The sequence below is a fragment of the Varroa destructor genome, unplaced genomic scaffold (genome assembly GCF_002443255.2).
Source record: "Varroa destructor unplaced genomic scaffold, Vdes_3.0 BEIS01000005.1, whole genome shotgun sequence".
Classification (NCBI taxonomy): domain Eukaryota; kingdom Metazoa; phylum Arthropoda; class Arachnida; order Mesostigmata; family Varroidae; genus Varroa; species Varroa destructor.
Window position 1 is genome coordinate 25,928,632 of NW_019211458.1, and position 25,550 is coordinate 25,954,181.

The 25,550-nt window shown below is 39.0% G+C and overlaps 2 protein-coding genes across 3 annotated transcripts in view; one reads left to right on the top strand and one right to left on the bottom strand.

Moving 5' to 3' along the window:
• LOC111250758 (peptide deformylase, mitochondrial-like) overlaps positions 1–1,777 on the bottom strand; it is a 3,027-nt gene extending 1,250 nt beyond the window's left edge. The window contains exons 1-3 of one of the 2 annotated variants that reach the window (XM_022806453.2): positions 1,476–1,777; positions 875–964; positions 416–523 (exon numbers count right to left, since the gene is read on the bottom strand). In XM_022806453.2, coding sequence (XP_022662188.1) covers positions 416–523; positions 875–964; positions 1,476–1,634 — 357 coding nt within the window. In that variant the 5' untranslated portion in view covers positions 1,635–1,777. Of the gene's footprint in view, positions 1–415; positions 524–874; positions 981–1,475 lie in introns of both variants that reach the window. The other variant, XM_022806455.2, reaches the window with a different exon arrangement.
• A 36-nt stretch (positions 1,778–1,813) lies between these two features.
• LOC111250757 (G-patch domain and KOW motifs-containing protein-like) lies at positions 1,814–7,042 on the top strand. Its single transcript, XM_022806452.2, has 5 exons — positions 1,814–1,974; positions 2,465–2,661; positions 2,991–3,145; positions 3,497–3,698; positions 3,963–7,042. Exons 1-5 carry the CDS (start codon positions 1,842–1,844, stop codon positions 4,635–4,637), a joined length of 1,362 nt encoding a protein of 453 aa, XP_022662187.1. The 5' UTR covers positions 1,814–1,841; the 3' UTR covers positions 4,638–7,042.
• Positions 7,043–25,550: the final 18,508 nt, after the last annotated feature.

Below are 25,550 nucleotides of genomic sequence, written 5' to 3' on the forward strand. Positions count from 1 at the left end.
TATATATATATTTTTTTTATTTATTTTTTAATTATTTTCGTTCTATTTAAAAGGTAATAAAGTCTATATCTAGAGAACCTGTATTTGTGTGTATTCCAAAATGTGTGATATAATTGTGTGTTTTATATAACACATTTAGTAAATGCACTGTTTTTGAGAGAAGTACGGTCTTATATCAGAACTACAGTTTCTATGAAAGAAGTCTTTGTCATGATGTAACAGTAACGTCTTTGTCCAGATTTAAGAATACGTGAAGTCGTTTAACTTGCAAACAGAAAGTGACCACATGTTTCGTTTTGTAATGTAAGAAACCAGTTGTCTAAAGCAATGCTTAACAGCAGCACCTGACGTAAGACGTGAAACACTTATATATAATGGCTCAGAACTTTGATTGATTTTAAAGATATGTACTTACTTTGCGACTCCAAGCAAAGATACTTTGCGAATCCCTGTCTTCGTCTGTGAAAGCTGCAACTTCTTTGGGACGAAGCTCTGTCACGAATACTTGAAGAGGGACTCCTATCTGCAAAACACATGGGTGGATCACTTAGTATCTCATTTCATTAATGTCGAACAGTATCGAACGGTAAATATCATTGAATCGTAAATTCTAATGGTAAACCGAATGGTCAAATATTTTAATATTGTATAGCGTTTAGTAAGCTAGTATCACCAATAGATGCTAAAACTCAGGTTAGAGGAGAGCTTTTAGTTTCCGACATAGCTACTCACGTATCTGCTCAGTAAGTGTTCTTGTGACTTTATTCTCATTGGCCTCACAAAAACATTTTCTTTTTTCTTAAGTAGATGCATAATGCCTTTCTTTGCATACTTAGTTTTTTCAGGTTTGTACGTTAAGAATATTTTGGTTTACCTGAGGAGCGGCCATGCCGTAGGCGCGGTTACGCTGCATGATCGAAACTAACTTTGAGATTAACTCCTGGATCTCCGGTGACTTGATGTCCTGGTTAAAGCAAACCCTTATATAACAAATAATAATTTTTTGTTGTATATTGTACTGATTTTGACTAGATAATGTACAGGTTTATTGACATAGTTATGAACAAAATAAAATGCTATTTGATTATGATGTGTGAAGTTATGTGTACAACATTATCAAATATATTTTGCGTATTCTTTTAAGTATCATCAACAGCTCGAACAAAAGGACTTAAGATAATTCACTATACCGGTAATCATTGCTGCTTTGTTATTCATATACAGAAGAGTTAAAGGTATTTGTATATCGCCATGTAAGCTATTCCCAAAGTTGCTATGCTTGGAACTGTTCTATTAATTTCATCAGTTCTTACATCCAAGGCGAATACACCTTCATAGGTAAGTACACTTAAACAAACAGATCAGCAAAGCTAATCAACGATCGACCATAGTCAATCGTGGCAAACATCTGCTACCCATCAAGCTCTTTGGCCAAGCATTCTTTAATACAAACTAAAATGCAGAGCAATAAAGACCTCAGCCTTAACTTCATCCGCCTTTTGTCGTAAAACAGGATCGCCCACTTGAACAGCGAAGTCGAACGGAGGTTTTGGAGTATTAATACCAAAATACGTTTCTTTTAACTTAGTTTTCCAGTACCCCAACAACGAGCCACCTTTACGGAGAGCAGCCATGAGTTCACATGAAATAAACTCTCTTTAACAGTCACAGCAATAAAAGTTCTATTACAGAAAACTATGTCACTTTATAAGTTTAATCGGCAGTGGTTCACGAATGTGAGCACCTTCTATAGCTAAATCCTGAGCGGCTGGTTATTGTTGACATCGCTAAAAGAGGACCGGAGCTGAACCAATGCTTCCGATGAGAAATTTGTTATCAAAATGGAAGGTTGTAGTGCGGCTCCGAAAAAGATTTCTTTAAATATAAGAGGTTCTGGAAAAAAATCAGCATTTAACAAGGATTTGGTGCAACATGATACGGAAGTTAAGGAAGAGACAGATTATGTTACGGAAGGTAGTATAGCAATTGATTTACAGGTGCTATTTGATGATACCATTATTTCTATAACAAGCACGTCCGGTGTTATTTGACTGAATAGAGAACGCTCCTCTATTGCATGTCAAGGTGTATATATAAAAAATCATATCTAATTGGTGGTCGTTTTGAAGAGCTTGATACCTAAATACGATAAATGGGCATACAGTAAATTTTATATGTGTAATTTTATTAGATACAATTGAGCAGGTGCCATTTCTTCTCACTTAAAAATGTTCAATTCTGAAAATACATATCATTCAAAAGGTTTAGAGTAAATGAGTACCGTTTTTAGCGGTTTATCTCAGTGAATGCTTTATCTGTAAAAAAATATTTGTAAAAAAATTTTGAATTGTTTAACTTGAACAATGTGTTGAATCGTATTTTAGATGATATTACGCGTGTAGCTTACCTATCTCGAAACAACGTTCAGTTTGTATTTTTTTACATATTATCCTTGTCGTTGCAGTTACTGGCAACCGAATTAAAGGTACGCGAAAAATTGAAAAAAAGAAAGAACTCATAGTTCCAGCATTGGTAAACGAAAGTTTAATTCAGAGAAAAAATCGGCTTAAATATGGTGCGTATATAGATCGGGAAGTTAAGCAAGAAATAAAGGAAGAGCTGTTAAATAATGAAGATGTGACGCCGGAAACCGTCAGCAAAGTTAGTAAACGACTAATCCTGATTATTCATAATGTCGAGCTAAAATTCATATCTATCACATATCTAGAAAAAAAACAAAAAGTGGAACGTAAAAAGATTTGAATTTGAATGATTTCCTCGGATAAACAGTTATTGCAGGAAGGGCTCACGGCATTTAACAACCTGATGTCGTTTCCTCGTTTCTTTGTTAGTGTTTGATTGACAATTATGTGTCAGGTTGCTATATGTGATTATACAGCTTGCCTACCCTATCGTTTTTGTCTGTTCATTTGTTTTTACACTACTACGTAAATAATGAAAGATATTTGTTTGATTCTCCTTCTTTATAGGCCAGTTCGGTTATTTCTGATCATGCTGAAAATCAGCCGGATACTTCGCTTGAAAATCCAATCGACCCCTCATATGAAGAAATGCCTATCGAAGAGTTTGGGATGGCTCTTTTACGTGGCATGGGTAAGAAATCCAAAGGAGGCCACGATGGAAGGTAATCATTTCGCTGCCTTTTAGCTTTCAGTATATTTGTTGTTGATTTTGTTGTATCATGTAAGATCAGCGGACTGTGAGGTTGTAAATCATTACAACTTCACAATCCTCTGGCGTTATATGATATATGAAAAATATATTCTTTATATAATTTTTGTTGAATTTTTGTTTTCTGACGTCGATACAGGACTTTTTGCTACTGATTTTCGGTGTAGAACGTAACGTACTTTTCTTATACATTTTCCTTCATTCACCTCGGCTAGTAAGCAAATCAGACAGCAAATGTAAGTGACAAAACATATTTCTTTATATGTTATAGCATAATACTTATATAAATCCTACGCGTATTCAGATCTTCAGTGGCTGTACAACCAATTGAAGTAAAGATCCGCCCGAAAGGTTTGGGACTGGGTGCGGAGCAGCTACTTAGAAGTGCCCAAGAACAGCAAGAGTATGAAAATAAAAAAAAGGGTAACCAGAAAGAGAAACTCATTGTGAAAAGCGGCGCTTTTGTTAAAATTATCGAAGGGACATACAAAGGAAAATATGGACAGGTAAGTGATATATGAGCACCTCTGCTACGAATATAGAAGTTGGTGTTGTTACATTAGAGATTTTGGTGTATAGAGATGTAGGTGGGTAATATAAAGAACGATTGTATTGTGTGTAGCCAAAGGTTCGCATCATGTTATAAGACCAGCAATTCTGATAATTCAAATCATTCTGCGCAGTAGTAGTCATTGTGTAGCCACAAAGGCTAGATAGAAAATGTATTTTTCTTGTTGCTTATTGTTGTTTTTCAACTTGTTCGTGTGTAGGTCCTAGGCATCGACGAAGATGCTGCCAGAGTTTATATCAGTTTAGCATTAACAAAGGACAAGGTTGCTTGTAATGAAGCTCTAGTTATTGCTGTAGGCAAGCAGGAATACAACGACTTTGGAAAATGTCTGAACAGAGACCGCTATGATGACTATAAGCGAAAGCATGAAGGCTATCAAGGAAGCCGACAATCGGAAACGATTGATCTAACTGCAGGATTTCAAGATGATAGGTCGAGAATGGGGCATGGCGAGAATGGCAAAAAAAGTAAGAAAACTAAGGTGGACAATAAACGGCCATTTATCGGTTACTGGCTCCAATCACAATTACGTGTGAGAGTCGTCGATGATAATTGGAAGGATGGACGGTTTGCTAACGAAAAAGTGGTTATCGAAGACGTGGTCAGCCGCGATGTGTGCTTCTGTCGAACTGACAACGGTCGGCTCCTGGAGGATGTGCACATGGACATGTTAGAGACAGTTCTACCAAGATCGACGGTACAAGCCACTGTCCCTGTCATGGTCGTGGCGGGAAAATACAAAGGTCAAGTGGGACATATCGTGGAGCGGGACAAAAAAGCATGCGTCGCCTATGTTCAATTCGTTCACGACAAGAAAGTGTATAAATTAGACTTTGATTATATCTGTGAATACGTAGGTCAAGTTTCTTATTGATATGTGAGGAATACTAATTTGATATTCTGCAAAACTGTAACGTGTAAATGGGGTGGACGCGAGAAGCCGGTGCAATTACATTGGCTAAAAACTCATCCCTAATATAATTGAATGACTCATGTGCCAACCAAACAATTCATTATAAATATTCTTCATATGCGATTACATGATTTATAAATAGCGTTCCTGTATATATGTAAACACTAAATTATATAACACAATTCTGTTTATGTATATAAGTGATCCTTTTTCTAGATGACTAGCACATAGTAACTAGGCATGCGACACTTTTTTTTTTTTGATTACATGATATATTTCTAAATTATATAAATGCATCTTAAATACACAAATCAGATGAAAATTCAACCACTAATCAGTATAGATATCTCTTCGAAGGATTTTTAAGTTATTGCAGTTTTTTCTATCCAAGAGAAGGTGTTTTTAGTCATTCGTCCGAAAATCAAGTGCGCCCTCGAAATTTTGCGTATTTAATTTATATATGGTCGAATAATAATAAAATAATAATAATAATAACCTGTATGTAACACAGATTAAAGTTTATGTTCAGAGTATAATTTATAGAGAGTATAATTTTAAAATCCATTGTCGTCTTTATCTTGTCTGTGCTGTTGCGCATAACCAACCGCGTTTTTCTGTATCAACGTCGATCTATATTTTGGATGAGATTGCGAACGTTAATTGGTAGCGGAATCATTTTATAAAATCAAGAATGGGCGTTAGTATGTTAGCAACTAAGTCGTGTACTACTTCTTATCTTCCTCGAAGTCAAGTTCGCCTTTTTTCCATTTTGTCCTTTTTTCTAGCCCTACAGGTTTGGAGGGATCTGGCTGGTATATCAAAAACACGGATTTTTACTACGTACTTTTATTTCCCCCACGTTAACCAGCAAAATAAAACACTGTTAAACCTTAGCAAATCCTTGAAAACCTGCAGATCTTACTTGGAGATATCCGTTTTCTCTCATATTGTGCCATTCGAAGCAGCCTTTAGATTTGTTCAGGTGATGCTCAATTCGAAGTACAGACAGCCAACCGAAATTGTTTTTCGACGACAGAAAAATCAAGTAATTAAAACATACGCTAGAAACAAATAGTGATATGTTGAGGAAATGTAAAGAAAGCGTGAGCGGACATTGGTGTGCATTGATTTCAAGATAGCTTAAGCACATATACCATGCAACCGAGAGTTTAGAAAAGCAGACGATTTTACTTTTATTTAAAAAAAGAAGACCGAAACTTCAAAGACGCACTTCCGAAAACTAAATTATTTGCTGCTGGATTGTCGATACCCACATGATTAAGGTACTCAAGAATGAAGGTGCCAAGAGATACTTGAAATTGGAACACAAAGATACACTTTCTAAGTTTAAATTACATCTGCTATATTCCCAAACATAAACTTTTAAAAATTGTAAGTAAGCTAACAAAAACGTTCCATAGTGAGTTTCGTAAGTAAAAAAACATATAGATAAAAAATCTTTATTCTTTTTGTCCACACTGTTTGCCCTGAAATGGTTATAACGTAGTAAAAGCAGCACAGTCATGCCAATTTTATTATATTTAGAAATAATGTTTGTACACTTTCGTGTAACCTCTCTATGACTTGCAGGCGTAGTAGTTGTTTCTATAGAGAAATGTTTATATATAACATATAACCAGCCATGTTATGTGAAGATAGGTGACTCCAAAGATGATTTGAAAGAAGTGGCTTGTGCATGCAAAAGGCATCTCCAATGCTGTTTACTTGGCAACAAGGTCCAAACAAGCATTACATCCAGAATTAAGCTCTTTCAAACGAACGATTTCTTAAATTTCTTCTAAAATTCTCTTAAATTTGTTATACCACTGTATCACCACGAGCCCTCTGTTATTTATATCTAGCTGTCGCAATGAATTCTTACCAATAATAACTGCACATACCACGATTCTTGTTACCTACGATAGAATTAAGTCATCACTTTTGTTAACTCATGTTCGTTTATACGCAAAAGTCGTGTACTACTTCTTATCTTCCTCGAAGTCAAGTTCGCCTTTTTTCCATTTTGTCCTTTTTTCTAGCCCTACAGGTTTGGAGGGATCTGGCTGGTATATCAAAAACACGGATTTTTACTACGTACTTTTATTTCCCCCACGTTAACCAGCAAAATAAAACACTGTTAAACCTTAGCAAATCCTTGAAAACCTGCAGATCTTACTTGGAGATATCCGTTTTCTCTCATATTGTGCCATTCGAAGCAGCCTTTAGATTTGTTCAGGTGATGCTCAATTCGAAGTACAGACAGCCAACCGAAATTGTTTTTCGACGACAGAAAAATCAAGTAATTAAAACATACGCTAGAAACAAATAGTGATATGTTGAGGAAATGTAAAGAAAGCGTGAGCGGACATTGGTGTGCATTGATTTCAAGATAGCTTAAGCACATATACCATGCAACCGAGAGTTTAGAAAAGCAGACGATTTTACTTTTATTTAAAAAAAGAAGACCGAAACTTCAAAGACGCACTTCCGAAAACTAAATTATTTGCTGCTGGATTGTCGATACCCACATGATTAAGGTACTCAAGAATGAAGGTGCCAAGAGATACTTGAAATTGGAACACAAAGATACACTTTCTAAGTTTAAATTACATCTGCTATATTCCCAAACATAAACTTTTAAAAATTGTAAGTAAGCTAACAAAAACGTTCCATAGTGAGTTTCGTAAGTAAAAAAACATATAGATAAAAAATCTTTATTCTTTTTGTCCACACTGTTTGCCCTGAAATGGTTATAACGTAGTAAAAGCAGCACAGTCATGCCAATTTTATTATATTTAGAAATAATGTTTGTACACTTTCGTGTAACCTCTCTATGACTTGCAGGCGTAGTAGTTGTTTCTATAGAGAAATGTTTATATATAACATATAACCAGCCATGTTATGTGAAGATAGGTGACTCCAAAGATGATTTGAAAGAAGTGGCTTGTGCATGCAAAAGGCATCTCCAATGCTGTTTACTTGGCAACAAGGTCCAAACAAGCATTACATCCAGAATTAAGCTCTTTCAAACGAACGATTTCTTAAATTTCTTCTAAAATTCTCTTAAATTTGTTATACCACTGTATCACCACGAGCCCTCTGTTATTTATATCTAGCTGTCGCAATGAATTCTTACCAATAATAACTGCACATACCACGATTCTTGTTACCTACGATAGAATTAAGTCATCACTTTTGTTAACTCATGTTCGTTTATACGCAAAAATCGGTCGACAGCGTTTATATATAACATAATCATTTTTTTTATATGATTGATTCTTATTCTTCATTCCAGGCCTCTTCTGTCTAAATTCTTAATGGTCTAGTAGCACGGCATAATGCAGATCCTTTATTTGATAAACTTGTGCTTGATACAATAAATATTTCTAACACCTGTCAGATTCATCGTTCTGATCGTCAAATACGATCTTCTCGTTGAGTACTGCCCGCGGAATCTCATACATATTCTGAATTCCTAAACACTAAATAAGAGATTTAATTTTAAACTTTACATACCTACCTTTACTAATTTTTCATACAATTGCTCTAGTAGAAGTTGGCTTCATATTACAGTGCACATCGATTACTTTCGTCATGCCAAGTTTTATGCTCATATCTTGTGACCTTCGAGCGGGTAGTTAAAGAAAGAACGATGGCGCAACCATTTCGCAGCTATCGACAGGTGAAATAATACAGCCCATCGTACAACATTGCCGAACCACCCATTTATTTCGAGAAAACATGAATTACTACAATGCTAACGATATGCCAGCCAGTGACTTGCCTTTATGAGGTTGATAATTAGCTGAGGGAACAGGAATTTCGCATATTGTGTAGTCGCACGTTGAATTAGTAGTCGGTTTTCACCTTATACTTATATAAGATAATGTTTTAAGTTTATGTTCAGTTCTTTTTTCAAATGAAGTATTGCTCCAAACGGCTGACTTTCACTACGAAACGAAAAAGTTTCGAACCGGGATAGTATAGTCTTCTAACGCCTATGCACTGCACGTATGGTGAGTGGAATTTTATTCGAGCTTTCAGACGCATAGGTAGCTAAGTTAAAACTAGAATTTTATTTTAGATTGCATTGCCGATCAAATGGTTGGCAGTTTACTCGTGGAATCGATTCAAGTGATTGCTTTTTTTATATATTTTTTTTTATATAATATTGTTTTATATAATATATATTATATAATAATATTGTTAATGTTGATTGGAACGTTGCTTACAAAGGATATTTTCTCCACAAGTGAGATCTTTATAGATGTGCGGTTATCTGGCGAGAAGTATTGGCATGAACGCATGTAGTACTTTCTTTGTTTGGGACCACTTGGTCTTTTTTGAGCTCGCAGCAGAAGCCGAATGAGACATAAAAAGAGCGAGTAGAGATCAGGGTGACACGGACATTGTCGTGGGTTCAAGGATATCTGAATGTAATTTTTCATACTGTTTGCCTGTGGAGTGATATTTCAGAACCTTTGGGAGTCCCAACAAACCGTTGTACACGGACGTGACATGTATGAAAACAACCACCGTTGCTGTGACATTTTCATGCGCAGGAGATCGGTTCGCCGAAGACTTAGACTAGAACCTGGCAGCGACCAGGCAAAGCAATGGGTTCGTGTTTCACAATAAAAAAAACCTGCAGTCAATTGCTAGCTAAACGTTAGTACGCTGCGAATAAGCAGAGGTCCACATGCTATGTACGGACAATATAACCGCCTATCGTTGCAGAAATTTACATGAAATTTACGCATTTGTCCTTTTACTTCGATTACTTGCTACTTGTTCACGTAGAGTGCAGCGTAGGCTGTGCTATTGTAGTCAAGCGTATGTACATTCTACCAATACTTGAATGGACCTTTTGAGTGGCCAGAGAAAATCGGGCAGCGGTTCGCTATGGAACCGAAGGCACTATTCATCAAAATTCTATAACTCATTTACAAAAGACAGAAATTGAATTTCCACTGGGACTGCACATTCATTGTTTGCCATGTCGGTACAGTGTTTCAAGTAATGTATTTTGAAGCGAAAGATGATTTTTGATTTATTTTATAAATCGGTTAGAATGATCCTCCTGCCATAAATGAACAAATGGACCACCCATCACAAGTTAGTTTGACTTTAATTACTAAACACTTATATAGCTTCTTATCCACTGCGTTACTATCACACATGTTATTCAAAAAGTGGATCTAATAATTTTATCAGCTAATACCATTACTTGTCTGTTACGAAGACTGATTGACAATAAATCACAGAAAAAAAAGTTAAACCCTATGATCGGACAACTATAGGGCTTGATCAATAAGATCTTCAACATATATATATATATATATATATATATATATATATATATATATATATATATATATATATATGTTGAACATATATAGATGAACTTCAACATATATATATAAACTAAACTATAATCGCGGTATATGTAGCATAATTGAGAAGTAGACACGTTGATCAGTCTTTTTCTGAAGCAAGTTTCATTTGTCACATATGTATTTGAGCTTCATCATAGAATCATTCCAAAAAATGCGCGAACATTTTTGCTTAGAAAAAATATCAAAACTATTTTAAAGATACAATAGAAGCTTTTATAGAAATGCATTTAGAGCTTACACGTGCGATTTTATAAGCCTCAACGTCCGCGAAATTATAGAGGGCAGTCACTCCTATTACTGAATCAGGCGGTTTGCAGCTAGATTGTTAAAAACTTCCATCTGCTACTTCACTGACCAACACTGCTAAAAGTCCCCAGGGAAAACTTCCGTACGCGAGTCCAAAATTTAATATCATATGTTGATTTATTAAACAAGCTACATAGCTCCCACGCGGCTAAGCATTATACAAACTCTGTTATAGCTTCACAAAACTAACTAGTGAGGGCCAGCAGGTCGAGAGAGCAACTTAACAACGAAAGGACTTCTCTTTATATATATATATTTTTTTTCTAATTTATTTTTATTATGACTTCAATACTTCACGTTGGGTTGCAGGCTCACGCTACCATCCAAGCTACATATAAGCAATCCAATTTAATTCGAAAATATATACACATTCAGATTATATTACACTGTAAGTCTGACATACGGTATAAAATTATTTAAAGCGTGACACACATGAATCCATCAATTCGGTACACGCATTTAATACTATTACATATAAGACCCTATATGTTACCATATGGTTACCTAATAAAAACGCCTCCAGTGGCTTAGAAGTTGAAAGGCAAACATTCTGAAAAAAATTAGTAGGTTGTTTCAAAGATAATACAATATGTTGGTAGGCGTGATGCCGATTCAAAAGTATGGTCCTAATGGACGATAATTGTTTACTTCCTTGCATAAAGTCAGCAGAGTCCATTAAATGTTTTGAGTCCTACGTGGTGTTCTATTTTACTCAGGCATCACTTCAGGCGGCTGGCTGTTTTCAGCACGAAATGAAATGAGTCGACATCTGCACGTCTCAAATAGTCAATCGCATTACCACTGCGCCATTAGGAGGCGACATTTAGACTCCACCAATTGGACCCACCTAACAATCAGAGCGAGAAGCGACTAATACTTTCTCAATATCTTGTCCTGCGTAAACCTAGTGCATTAACTTACAAAAGCCTAAAGCACTGTATATTCAGTTGCTACCCAAAGCAGGTCTTCGCTAACAGTAGGCCAGTATAACCAAAATGTAGATAGACGTAAGAGTGGATGGCGCCGTGTATGCGATTTCACCGCTAATGACAAAGGTTAGTCGTACGACAATCAGGCATGCTAGAGTGCAAAACGAGATATCGACAACACTTTTAATAAACAGCCCATCAATAGCGTCTGGCTTTTCGTAATAAGTGGAATACGTGAGAGTCTGTAAACGAAGAGAAACTTAGGTAAGGGCAAAGTAATTCTGGCTTCGCTCTCATTAAATTTGACGTGGCCGTTTTCGAAAGATTAAAAGCGAGAAGACTAAAAGCGAGAGGGTATATTTCAGACGCAAAAGGACATACAAGCCTTAGATCAGAGATCTGTCCTGCATCAATATTCCAGGGCCTCAGGCAAGCACATTCTCTAGATAAGTAAACAAGGCTCGCGGTTTTCTTTGCACTAGTGATGAATTACCTCAAAGCCTCGTGCATAATCCCAAGGTAAATAAATGTTTCGATTTTTACGTCCGGTGCCTAAGCCGTTAGGCATGGATGATTTATAGACAAGCCAGGTGATTCGAATAATCTACCGTCCGCGAAGTAGGGTGGACATCTGGTCTGAAAGCTTGTCGCGACAGCCGCAAAGGCACACCACCTTCAAAATTGATTGCAATCCTCGAGCCTTCCAAGGCTCATTCAGGTTTCTGCCTACAGAGCCAAACGTAGGTTCCTCTGACACCAATGGGGTGTTGGCAATGTAACCCAAGATAGTGCAGCTTCATATATCTAAGACAACCGACGACTAGACCCAAGCTGTAGGTTGCAGAAAACTATATGCTGTGAATTGCAAATACTCTCTGGAGCAAGTCCTGCTCCGTTGGGAATTACTTATCTCTAGAAAGTCGGTCGCGTTTGCTCTGACATGCAGATCAAGGTCATGAACCCTTTTAGGACAAAACGCTCTAGTGCTTTCTCCTAGAGGGGGAGCGTTCTCACCGAAGTGAAGCTCCATTTATATTTAGGTTGGTTACAAAAGAACGCACAAAAGAATAGCGGAATCCGTCTAATTCGCAAATCGCATGACGGCAACAGGGGCAATAAGTAGGATAATTGGTCACGGGCGTATTAAGACGGTACGCCTGGGCTCATAATAGGCCATAGGAGCCACCTCATAGATCACAAAAGCCAAACCAAGTTTTTTCAATGCTTCAAAATATGAGGCGTGTATATGCCCGATGCCCCTAGATTCAACGTATATGGGTTTATTCGATTCACATGAGAGCCCTGGTAATCAGCTACATCATCGTTGGAATTCGAAACTGAAGTTAACATTAGCCATCTGAGCCGGGCGCAAATTATCATCAACACAGGTTTCGAAGTAGCGCTATCTGGACGGTTCTTCTATTGAAAGCTCGTGCCTTTATCCGGACGTGTGCTACGCAAGAGGCATAGTAGCTCGTGGATGCCCAGCATACGCCCATGGCCGTGCGGAGGTCGATCGGATTAATGGAAAGATTATATGCCCACGATGTTTCCTCACTGTCACAAACGACTCAACCTGTGACGTAGTCGTAAGACGGCCCTGTCCTAATGGTAGGCAAAAAATTCCCTTTAATTAACAGAAGGTAGTCTACGGCACTGCATCGAACTTGCTCTTCTTAGAAAGCTGAAGCGCAAAAGATCTTTACTAAGTAGACGAGACGGGTTATAACTATTGTCGTCTTCCCGGATTCCTTTACGTAGGTAGATGGGGTATTTAACTTGCCTCCTGTGAGCATATTTATCACTCCATAAGACGTCACAGAACACCTAATTCACCTCTGATGAGTACTGTCTTCACTAAGCTTGACCATACTTTATTTTGACACATGGAAGTGCTCGATTACAACGCAGGAGCTTCTGTCGACTCAGGACTTTTGTTTTTTTGGCAAGGTATCTTCCCAGACTCAAAAAATATAGACACGATAGAGTTCATAGGGCTTTTGTCGACGGATTGATTACTTAGAAAGTTCTTGGATTCGGTAGCGTGCTCCGGGGGTTTAGTTGACGATTTCGTTTAGTTTATCAGTTAAATAAACTCTTGAAGACAACACATCCCTTTCAACAAAAAACTTCCGGTGGGTGAAAAAGATCCACCTGTAGCAGCCTATTACGGCACCCGTAGGAGTTGTTGAAGACAGCAGTGCAGACTGACGCAATTTGCATCAGTTTCAGCGCTTGCCTTACCTAGTACGGATAGGCGAAGAAAGGGTAACAGCATATGCCAGGCGGCGTAGTACTAAACAAAAATTCACATGGTATTATTCATCTATGCCTCGACGCCTAGTTGTACTTTGAGCCGTCAAGAAAACTAATCACATTTGAATGCGTGCTCGATAGCGGTACTTATGGGCAACAACACGCTTATTAGAAAAACAAAAGTGACTTCTATGTTAAGCTAGTTTCATGAACCCTCTAGCTATTAGAATGTGGCATTGAAATTAAGTACTGAAATGGGATCGTAACCTGTAACGCGAAGCCGCTGCCTCGGTCCAGCGCCGCCTCGGTCCAGCGCTGCCTCGCTGGCTTGGTTACTTCAAGGCAAAAGGAAAGTCGACTAATTTATACTCAAAAACAGCCCGGTCTGCCGCAGCAAACTAAAAGTATCCGTAATAAAATAAAATAATAAAAGTATAAAGGTTGTATCCGGTAGATCTAGGAAACGGGATGCTCGCTATCTATCACCAGGGGCATTCGGGCCTGGCGTAGATCGCTCAGCAGCTGCAGGCTCGGTTTTTTGGAAGACGGAGATTTGGGCTAAGACTTGGGAGCTTCGTGCAAGTGCCTTGTCAGCCAAGGGATCACCGGCCAATCCGATAATGATCATTGGCTTCCTACAATGTTCTGAACCTCTCCAAGGGGCTGTTTGATATATCCATACTTTATTTTATGAGCTGGTTGCGTGACCCAAGTTCAACGCACCTCTGCGCTCTAATGGCCATGGATTACTGCAGCCGTTCGGGTTCAGAATTTACCCGAACAGAAGCAGGACATGAAGAGTAGTAAAATCTACCTGTAAAAAGCAACGCTGGTTGCTTCCGAATTCATCGTCGATACGGGGCTGTTAATACTATCGCCACAGACAACGAGCTGTTTCATTGCCTGATTGCTCCAAAGATATTTAGGACACGGTATTATTCATCACTTGAAAACCGCCTTAGGCCGTTTGTAGGCAAACGGCTTAATGAAGCGAACTATTTGAATCATCACCGAGCTGTTGTCTGTAAATACGTCAAAGGGTCGAGAGCCTGTCTTACTTCGGTACTCCTCTTCCGTTTACGATCAAAACTACGGTGAATATGACGAAGAAAGCTATTCCGATCAAGCTGCAACGCAACATTGAGGCACTGCAGCCTAACGAACTTGCTGGAAGGAAGGAAGTCTGATCTTTACGCTAATACAATTTGCAAGCAAATTTACGGCAGGTTATGCCGGCAACGTCAAGTACCTCGAACAATGCCGGACAACAACAGCCGCCTACAAGAGAGACACCTACTACGGCGCCCTTGCCAACAACCCATAACGTCACCTAAACCAGTTCCACGGTTGAAGCCGGAGTGGACTGTAAAGCATTTTCTTGAGAAATGATTAAAGGTGCGTTAATGAGAGCGTTTCACCCTATGATCGTGGTTAAGGTGCATAGCGAATAAGATTGGTACGAGACAAAACAAAATAGAATACTTATCGATATGAAGAATCGAGAATTAAACGTACGAGTCGATTGATTGTTCTGGCTGGAGGACGACGATACTACTTAGTCCGTCCGTGTGTATACGTATATAAGTATCGTTTTTGCTCTTTCGGGTTAGCTACTGAACAAGTTTCTGGGCTCTGTTATGTCTCGTTTAGTCAGTATATTATTTTTAAATCGTATGACTATTTTTATAGATGATGTGCGTGGTAGATGCATGTCTCATGACGTGTGGGAAATGATTTTTTTTCATTGAGTTGAAGCATTTCATATGCCGTAGTTATTCATATGAGCTTTTCTGGAAAATAATGATTTATGGCACAGGATGAAGTTATACGACTATTATAGTGGAAACTGGGCTTTAACTTGACACATTTCTCCTAACAATAAAATACACGCTTGATATCGTTGCGAAAAAAGATCGTCGTTACTTGCTGTACGCGTTGAAAAGATCAGTAGAATCATAATGTTTTTTTGGTTTATTCTCGTTTGACAAATAAACATTTGAAGCTTTGTTTAAATCAAGCAAGATTACTTATATTTACCCTGATACATCGCATATTAATTGTGGAAATCGACTTCGAAAGGCACAAATAAACAAAGTCTATAGTAAGTCCTTAAGTCACCCCTCGCTTAGTATCGCACGTCCACGTAAAAGCCTTCAGCAGTGACAGCTGCACTCGCCTTTTCATAATCTTGTTTCTTCATAAAAACGATCGTTACTTGCAAAGTTTATAGGTTTTACAACTATCTTTTACACGTCCCTGTATTGCTTTATTCAGTATTGCTACCATTAGTATCGAATGTAGGAAACCACCATCAGATTAGGATATCTGTTCCACTCAACGACTACGCACCGAATCATGCATATGCGACTTCAGCATAACGTATCTGTATTGGACGAATAACATCAGTTGAATAAGGCTTATCTGTAGTCTGGTGGGGCGGATTTTATTGCACCTCTTCGCTCTTCTATTCCCTGCACTTTCATATAGACCCGAACCTAGAAATCTCTAGCCACAGAAACGTGCCTTGCCACACGACTGTCCCATGGTAGTACAGCAGAACGATGCCTCAGTGCAGTTGGCTAATCAGTAAGCTCTTCCTTATTGACCAATATGCCATGTTTGCCACCTTATTGGGCTGCGAATAGAATTGAGATAGACGTATTTCGCAGGTGATAGGTAGACCGGGCCACTGTGAACGAAGATGCTAAAGCAAGTCCTGGATGTGTATCAGCAGCGATTGCTGACCTTGAATACACAACAGTGAGAAATTTCCTCTATAAAGCTTGGTGCAGCAAACCTTTTTTTGAAAATGCGGCAAACGAAAATACGCAAAACACAAAAACGCACGAAACATATTCAATAATGTCATAATGGTGGTCATTATGTAGGAAACTTTGGTAATGACTACTTTTGTTTATGAGCTCGCCTCTGTAACGAATGCAGAGTCCAGTTAATAAAATAATAATATCCTTTCTATCTCGTGATGGTAGTATAGCTTGGTTTTTGTACATTAGAAATCGAAAATTCATTTACTTATAAAATGTTTTTGGATCTTAGTACGATTTGCTTGGCATAGTATACATTTCATAGCGACGAAGTCTAGTATTATGATGTAACTAATCTTTTACCCAAAAGATTATAGAAAGATACTGAAATACAATTAATTCATTCTTTCTTATATGACCTGAAACCTCTCAGCACCGAACTTCAAAGAAGCGTGTGTAACATAGCTAGAATTTATTTTGAGTGTATCGCTAAAATAATAAATATACAAAATAAAGGAATGTAACAGCTATATTAACGCTAATCAAACGTAAGGGCGTAAGTCAAAGTAACTTCAATTCTTATCAAAATCACTAAAATGCAGTTGAGGATCGAACTCCGGACGCCATAAGTGTGATTTCGATGCCTAATCTACGCTGTAATTTCTGCAATCGAGTTACCTATGTAGGGCAAAAGCCATAGCGTGGTAAAACTGGAGTTGTATTGCGCCCAGCTACGAATACTAGGGCTCACGAAGCAACCCCTATCGAGGCACACGGATAGGTCCATCAGTGTGGTTAATCTGGAGTTAGTCCACGGGGTTCGATCCGCCATATCGATACACGAATGCATACAGGAAACTTGGTTTAGACCGAGCAACGATCTAGTTTCTACCAGCAAACACCGTTTTTCGATTCTGCTAATGGTATTTTATAGGGAGCACAATTTATTTAGTAACAGACTTTGCCAATGACAATGATTTGAGATCTTGTAGTATACAACGCCATTAATGATCTTCAGATTAAGTTATTAGAGATAAGCTTAGGAGGAGATTGATAATTAGAAATCTCACAGCGTTTTGAGTTGTTCTCTTTATGCGCTCAAAATCAGAATAAATCTTGTGGTTTATCTGGAAGAATTTTCCAGGTTGGATCAGCACTAAGTATAACATGCAAATTCTGCACAACAAATGTGTATATTCTCTACCGTATACAGTTGTACTGTTTATGTAGTTAATTCTTATTTCGGTGCGGTTTTTTGCACTATACAGACAAATCTCCCTACGGTTCTCATGTCATTGATCTCCTGACCATTACTAATAACAGTTACGTTCGAGAGTCTACGAACTAGACGCGTATTAAATGACCTTAAATCCAACAATGCGTCTGAAAAGAAGCAAAGGCATTTTCTTAGCTTCTAGAAGTGCGATGTTACAGGTATATTTTCCTTGCGTTCGCCGTGCATATTTCGTAAAAACTAAACAATGACGCACCATCGATATTAAGACGCGAACCAATAAGTCATGCCATGATCAGATACACGACCCCCAGTTCATGGCGTCACTTCACTGCCACAATATACGCGCATATAGAACAGGTCATACATGAAACCTTGGTTTCTTCTCGTTTCCACAGTATAGCCTTCTCACATACCGCTTCGCCCTGCCGCTGTCACGGTCAACGTTTCTCAAGGGGCTAATCGTATCAAAGTAGCATTGGTTGATTTGGCAAGCATCCACTATCACCGCGGCAGTTGCTGCTGCCATTTGGTCACTTCAGTTAAACAGTAGAAGTGCGCTCTGTTTCGTCCTGCAACATGCTGTCATAAAACTTTATGGATCTCAATAAATAAGCACGCCCAGCAACAGCTAGGGGCAGCGTTCCAGAAGAATTGCTTGTGTGCCATCTCTCTCCTGTGGGCATACCAAGATCATTGCGCGGCATCATCCGCGAGTAGCCGAAAATCGCGGGAAACCGTGTGCACCACCCAGAGACAACACGGCAGCTGGGGCCTGTTTTGCACCCCGCCAGCGGCGATTCGCTCCTGTCGTACAAATTGTGATGAAGTTCATTGTCAGTGCACCGTGTCGATACTGTTATGAATGCAGTTGCGCAATTGGAGACGGTGATTGCTGTTGTGTGATATCATTCGCGAGCCCTGCGTGAAGTACGAACAGGGTGACTTAAGCTACATATCGTTTTGCGATGCTTTATTACAGAGACTCTGGAGACAAAGAGAAAAAAAAAAAAAGAAGATCTGATATCAGGAAATGGAGGAAAATACTTGGCAAGGGATTTGACTTTTAATGCTGGCGGACCGTTCTGACTTGTGCTTTGTGGCTTATTTATCATTAAGATTAAACGAAGGGCAACCGTGTTCCGCGTACAAGAATCCCCCGAACGGGATTCGTGGTACAATTTCGTTGGGTAACTGTACTCGGTGTAGAGGCAGCAAAACGGGCCTGTGTGAGAAACGCCAATAATGAACAAGGCGATGTATCATGTATGTTACGCTAAACAATTGATATATATGAGGTGCCTTAAAGGCGGATACGAATAGTTTGTCTCAATTTTAAAAGACAAGTTAACGAAACATACAATGTAAACACTAAGAGATGATGACGGTCTCTGTATTGGCCACATGTAATGAATATCCGAATAACATGTGGGACCTGATATGTTGGCTTTTGTTTTTTTCACAGAGATAGTGTAGAGCTTGTGAAAACGACTAAGCCTAACCATTAAATGACGATCGGTCCAACTTTAGCTTACTCAATGCAATCCCATACTGTTAGCGTGCATTCTGTTTTGAGGCAGCGTAACTACAAACCGCGCGCACTTTTAACCGAAACAGTTCGAAGTTGAAGTTGAATATACCGTCCACGTGTCTAGCCTGGACCTTTAATTGACCCCATTATTAAGGAAGCAAGCACTCTCAAACACTTTATTCGCATAGTTGAAGGCGATTTATCCGCTACGATTCGAGCCATTCACGGAAAAGAGTTGCGCGAATAATGCGCGGTTACGGCAACCGCTGCCTTCAACCATAAACAGGAACCGACACCTTAGAAGTGATTACCTGACCAAGCCCCGTCAGGACAGCTCGTAGCGGGGTACAGCCTGTCAAACAGCCATTTTATATTCCTCTACCTCTATACAATCATACGCATATATATGTTCTTCGCACAAACTATGAAGTTGGATCTGTCTGTTTTAGCTTAAACTCTGCCATTTCCAATCCGCTGTTTGTTTACGCCAAACCAGCTAGAATCTACGCCCTCCCTGCCCGACTGCTTAAATGCGCCACTTGGCTATGCCAATTATCGGCGATATCCGCTATTCATCATCTGCCCATTATCCCTCAGAAAGAGCAAATCTGTCTTCGTCTGCATGTGTGCGACAAAAGAAATCTCTATGCGGCGACCTTTCGCGTTTCGTTAAAAAGCATCCGCTCTTTTCCACCTCCGCCCTTAAATCGTCCTCTCCGCCGTATGTGTCCAGTTCTATCACTTAAAACGTGGCAGCTAATTGAAAACGGAAGCAGCGCTGGTAGGAGTGGGCGCTGGTGGCTTCTTCTCCGTTATCCTCGTTGTTGTCATTTTCATTCATTGGTCGAATCAAACGATCGGTCAGTGGAAGGCATCACAAGTGGCTTGGCTCTGTCGCTCTTCCGGTGTTATAGCATCCCTAAGCTGCTTTCTGATCCCATGACGGTGCCAGACAGCAGACCGCGACCACATTGCTGCGACGTCGTCGTCGTCTCGAGTTTATCGTCCGTGTGGTTCATTGATGTGCGTGGTACCGTTTAGCGGCTGCTGTTAGCTGAAAGGCTGTGGCAATCTGTGTGCGTGAGCGATAAATATCCTCGTTGGATGACGCCCGCGGGGCATGTCACGTCAAGTGAAGGCGGGCACACAGCGTCTTCTCTAGTTCCGCTAACCACAGGCAGCTTCGGTTCAGCGGTTTATTATATTCGCAGACACCGGCCGCCACCGCCGACAACAATGAGACATTGTCTAGCTCAATCGTACTAGGTGTATTTCAGTTACCCGCTTTTGTCTGTTAACCGCCTTTTGTCAATTTGCCGACTTGGTTCCCCAATGCTTTACGTTATATGGGGTGCGACATTTAAACTCGAAATTATTTTTAAGACTGTATCTAAACAGAAAGAGGTATTCTTTTTTCCACGTGGCTGTTGATAATTTAGTATAATTACCATTAGCCAGTTTCAATCGGGAATTAACACAACCCATTAATCATCCTCTAAATATTCCTTCTGTTATTCAGAACAAACTCTTTCAATAGTAACCTGAATCAAGCGAGATGTCAACTCTCTGTAGTGTGTTTTGAATACGTTCCATTTGACAAAAATTCTAACGAGGTTCACTTTGACTGAATAACAGGCGAAAAAACCAAATGATTACCAAAAACGCCGAAAATTCAAAAAGTACAAAAAACGTAACATCTCTAAAAAAAAAAAACTTACCTTCGAGCTTAGCAAGACGACGTGATTGGTGGCTGACACGTTCTTTTATGAAAAGACCCTTAATGTTTGTATAAAAAGATCCAGGCGTGTTGATGACTTGCAAAGTCCCTTTTGATACATTTTTAAGCTTTTCAGTGTTAAACCCTATTTAGATTTTTCCCTTTCGCCTTATAGAAACTATCTATCTCTGATCCATGAGGCCACATGAAAGCTGGCGATAACGTCGACGGCTGATTGTGGGCAAAAAATGAAATTTCAAATTTCGTTGACGCTTCACCCAACACAAATAGACTAGGTAACGGCCTATCCTCGCTTAAATTTCGAAAAGTTTGCATCCCGTTTCGCCTAACGAGTTTGTTATTTAGTTTCAGAAGAGTAAACTTTTTTTTCTCGTATCAGAAGTAGCGAATGAATGCATGTCTACTACGATAAATAGCCTACCAAATTTATTCGAAAGATATAGGCGCCGTACGCTATGGTAAAAAGAATCACATTAAACAGTTTAAAAGTGTGTGTGAACTCTCAAGGAAAACGGAACTGAGGTCCAATTTTTTGAACTACTGATTTGATACTGTCTACAGCCATTTTTTAGACAAATATTATTAAACTGGATTTCGTTTGTTGATATCATCGCAATCCTGTGTATTGGTGAAAGAGATTTGTTCTAAGGTGAACGTAAACAACATTGCAGCCATGACGAAAAACAGCCTCTATATCGGACTTTAACAAAAAAACAGTTAAATGAATTCAACTCAAATTAATTTAAGTCACTTTTATTACATAAGTGGGTGTTTGGCACATAAAACAAGCACCGTGTAGCATATAGTTATATACAATTATTTAAGAAGGGAGGCAGATGTGCCGCATTTACGTCAAGCATAGCTATGAATGATAATTTTGCTTGCAATGGTTTTAGGAACTATGATAGATTTGCTGCGCTATTATGGTCTCTGAACTCTACTCAGTTGGGAAAAAGGTTAGGACATTTTGCTTTTCAACTAACGACGCGAGAAATAGATCTATCTGGTAGTACCTTATTGAACACCCCTAGCGTCTCCGCCAGTTATCCAATTTCTTTGCGCGGAACGACCCGTCAACAAGGCAGTAAATAAGCTTTTTGCATCACCTCAATTTGATAATCCAAAACACTGAGAACGAATATGAGGCTGTAGGAGTACCAGAGGCAGGTTCCAGCCGAGTTCAACAGAAGATCCACAACAGACAAAAAAACAATACGGACTCCAAACTTAGTAAATGCCACCCAGAAATGCATTTCCATGAAATTTTTGCTCAAATCTTGTTATTGGATAGGTGATTTGATGTATGTGGGGTCACGATGTCACATGAAGGCCTCGGTTACACGTCTTATGTCATAGAAGTCGCACAGATACTTTTTACTAATGGCAAATAAAAGCAGAAGGCAATCAGTGGCTTTAGCTCTTTAAGTATATCAAGAAGGAAGCAGCGGGTTGTCTTCGAATCAATAAGTAGATTGTTTATCATTTGAGATATTCATCGACTTCGGATGAATAGGGTGCCTTAGCTCCTGGAATTTAGAAAACCTAAGGGACCCAAGCAATCTTGTCAATTACCGTTGTACATGGAAAAAATATTATGGGCTTCACCGGTAGCTTTTTGATCCCCGTAAAACAACTAAATATACTGGGTCTAAACGCTTTTTCAATTAGAACACTTATTTTTGGAGTTTAAACTCGAGACGAAAGTAAACAAAACGTGAGAGTATAAAGGAAAAGCGAATATTTGGAAGAAAAAGCGCAATTAGTATTCGTATAAGCCAATAAATAAACATGTGCATATTTTTTAATGTTTTATGCTAGTATTTACCATTGTTTCTTATATTGACTAGCCTTTTTTTATAATATTGAAAGCGTTTGGTGTCACTAAATAAAACTTAAGTATTTTGTTTCACTGCTGGACGATTCGCTGAAGTCAGATAGGTTTAACGTTCAATTTATCGGGAGATTTGCGACCCACCTTGTAACCGAACATTAGGCGCTTAACAACAATTGATTCTGCAACACCTCAAACTTTCCTTGGAAAAAAGTTTATTTCATTGACTTTTATAGTTACTTGAAGTATTGACAGACTCTACACAACCCTATGGTACTTTTTTACCTTAAAAAAGCTAACTGGCATAAAAGTTTCTCATTACGTTTAACAAGCGGAACGTTGTTATGGGACCTTATTTGCTAATAACACATATACATATTCAAATCAGACGCATTTTGAAATTCAACGTTAGAGATACTTCCTTTAAATTTTTTTCTACATATTTCTCTCACTGCTCTGGTAACTCCTGGACAGCCTTGTACCTGCGTAGGATTATGTAATTTCTCTATTTATGGTTGCTCGGGGTAAATCAATAATGACATATTTTCCCAACAGTCGTTCTTTTTAAGGTATAGGCGGCTCCGTAAGCACACAGGCTTAGATCCAAAGAATAAGCGAGTTGAAACTAGCGTTGAATATTTTTTTGCTCTATACAAAAGATAATGAAGACACTGCAATGAGGTTCGGCGTTGTTATCAAATAACCAGACTATGCACTTTCAATTGCGGTCAATGGTTCAGGTCTCTTTTGAGGAATTCCAGATAGCCGGCTGTATTCATAGTTCTGTTTTCGGCGGCACCTTGATGCTTACTGCAAGCGCTACCGTCGCCTTACCTTTGAACCTACTCGACACAACCCCGAAGGGCGCCTTCAGGGCGATGCCTTGTTCTCCCGGATTTTAAGTCCTCGCTGGAAATTAAGTCATGCCTCGTCTGCAATGACCATATGCTTTACGCTGACTTAATGTTGATTGAAGTTCTGCAAACTGTATGCGAAATACACTGCATTAATTTCCAAGTGACCTGCACGGGGAACCTATTTTTGCTTTGTTCTCACATTTACAGTGTTGGGGTCGCCATTTTGTACATGTAAAATGACAATTTTGGCTGACAGAGCCCTTAGACTCTGAGCTCTGCTTTAATGCATCATTTGTTGTTCTTTGAGTCCCGACATCTGGTTACCTCCTCGCTCCTTGTTCTTAAACGAATACCATTCAGGTATTTTTCTCTCGTTTAAGGCCTCCGTGCCCAATGTGTTCACGAATCCTTGATGATCTTTGCAGCGTTATGGCGATCTGCCAACAGTGTTGCAACTGTATATCAATGCACATTGATCGCATTGTGCATGGCGCATGTTCAGGATTTATTTTTATTGGCTGCAAAATGACAGGATAAATAGATCCAAGGGATAGGTCATGATAGGATTCAGTTTCGACGTCATTATTTGTTCGGTCCCTAACGAGTGTTCAGTTTGCTTGAAACGGACGCCCTTTGCGGCCTGAATCAACTTGGTGTGTAACTGCGTTCGTCAATTAGATCATCATTCTTCTAACGTTCGTAGGTACAGTGATTACTGATTCGGTGATAGGCTATCCCAAGTGAAGTTCGGCCTGACTAAAATAGAACAATAAAACTAGCAATAGTGTCTATTCGTATCCCTATGTAGCCGCTTCTGTGTTCAGCTACGATCTCATTTGCGTACGATCGTAAAACGTCTTCAGATATGTACAACGTAGCAAATACATATTACTAAAATAAGCGAAACGAACTTTTTCCAGGTCCAAATATCATTCGAAATACTGATGTGATAGACAGACATGTGATTATTTTTTCAACTACAGGGCTCGAGTTCAGGCGAAGGCCTGACAGAAAATTAGGGTAAAAGCGCCGCGGCAGAAAAAATGTCCACAACAAGAAGAAACATTTGTCTCTATTGCAACGCGTTTCCCTCAGAAAGGTTCAACTTGGTGAAGTATCTCGGTGACCTAAGACATTTTTGCAGCAAGGTTATTGGCCATACGATGATTTGGCCGAAAAAAAAAGGTGATTTGGTGACCGTATGGCTGCCCTGCGAGCCCTCTTTAGTTTGTTTATACATTTAGATGAAGGCAGTGAACGCTTCAAGCTGAGGCCGTCAAGATAATATGAAATGGCCTTAAATAAAAAGGCCATCTCATATTATCTTTCTACTTCTTTGATCTGTGTCGCTCCTGCGATTTTGCACCTGTCTGGACTGCTCTTTTGTTGTAGAGCAAACCACGTACTGGTAAATTTCAAATGCGATATATCCCTGCAAAAGAGTACTTTTACTGAGTTCATTGTGATTTTCTTGAGCCGGACAGTTAACTGGAGTGGAGAGCATTTACGGTTGCCATCAGCATTTTTGACGCTACATTTGAAACATATACTCAAGGCTATACCCATAATCATCCGTAACAAACAACCTGCGACCCAACTGGATTGTGAAAATATGCAATCGCCATTTAACTACCTTATTCTGGTCCTCCTTTCAGGATGGTCCGTATAAAAGCGTTCGAGTTCTACAAAAGACGATGTTTGACTGGTTCTGTTCAATTGAATTTTTTATACTTTGTTTCATAGATCTAGTGATATTAATTCACTTATAACAAATAAACATATCATCCTGTGCGTATAATAGTGCCCGAATAGAAAAATAGAGCCTTGGCCTGCGGAATCAAATTTTCAGCTTTAGGCCATATTTTCATAACACACCTGATTAGTTTGAAGCAAACTTTAACGAGCTACAACGTAAAACCCGCGGACAAAATTAAACACCTAATGAGTTACATTGATAGAACTAGCGTCCGATTGACAGCCAAATTCATTAAGATTCTTTTTATCGAAATACATCTCTGATTCAATCTGTTT

Bases quoted from the DNA above. Each gene is read 5' to 3' on its own strand.
- LOC111250757 (XM_022806452.2), top strand. From the start codon at position 1,842: ATGGAAGGTTGTAGTGCGGCTCCGAAAAAGATTTCTTTAAATATAAGA. The intron at 1,975-2,464 runs GTAGTATAGCAA...TTGTCGTTGCAG, and splicing joins GACAGATTATGTTACGGAAG to TTACTGGCAACCGAATTAAA. The intron at 3,146-3,496 runs GTAATCATTTCG...ACGCGTATTCAG, and splicing joins AAAGGAGGCCACGATGGAAG to ATCTTCAGTGGCTGTACAAC.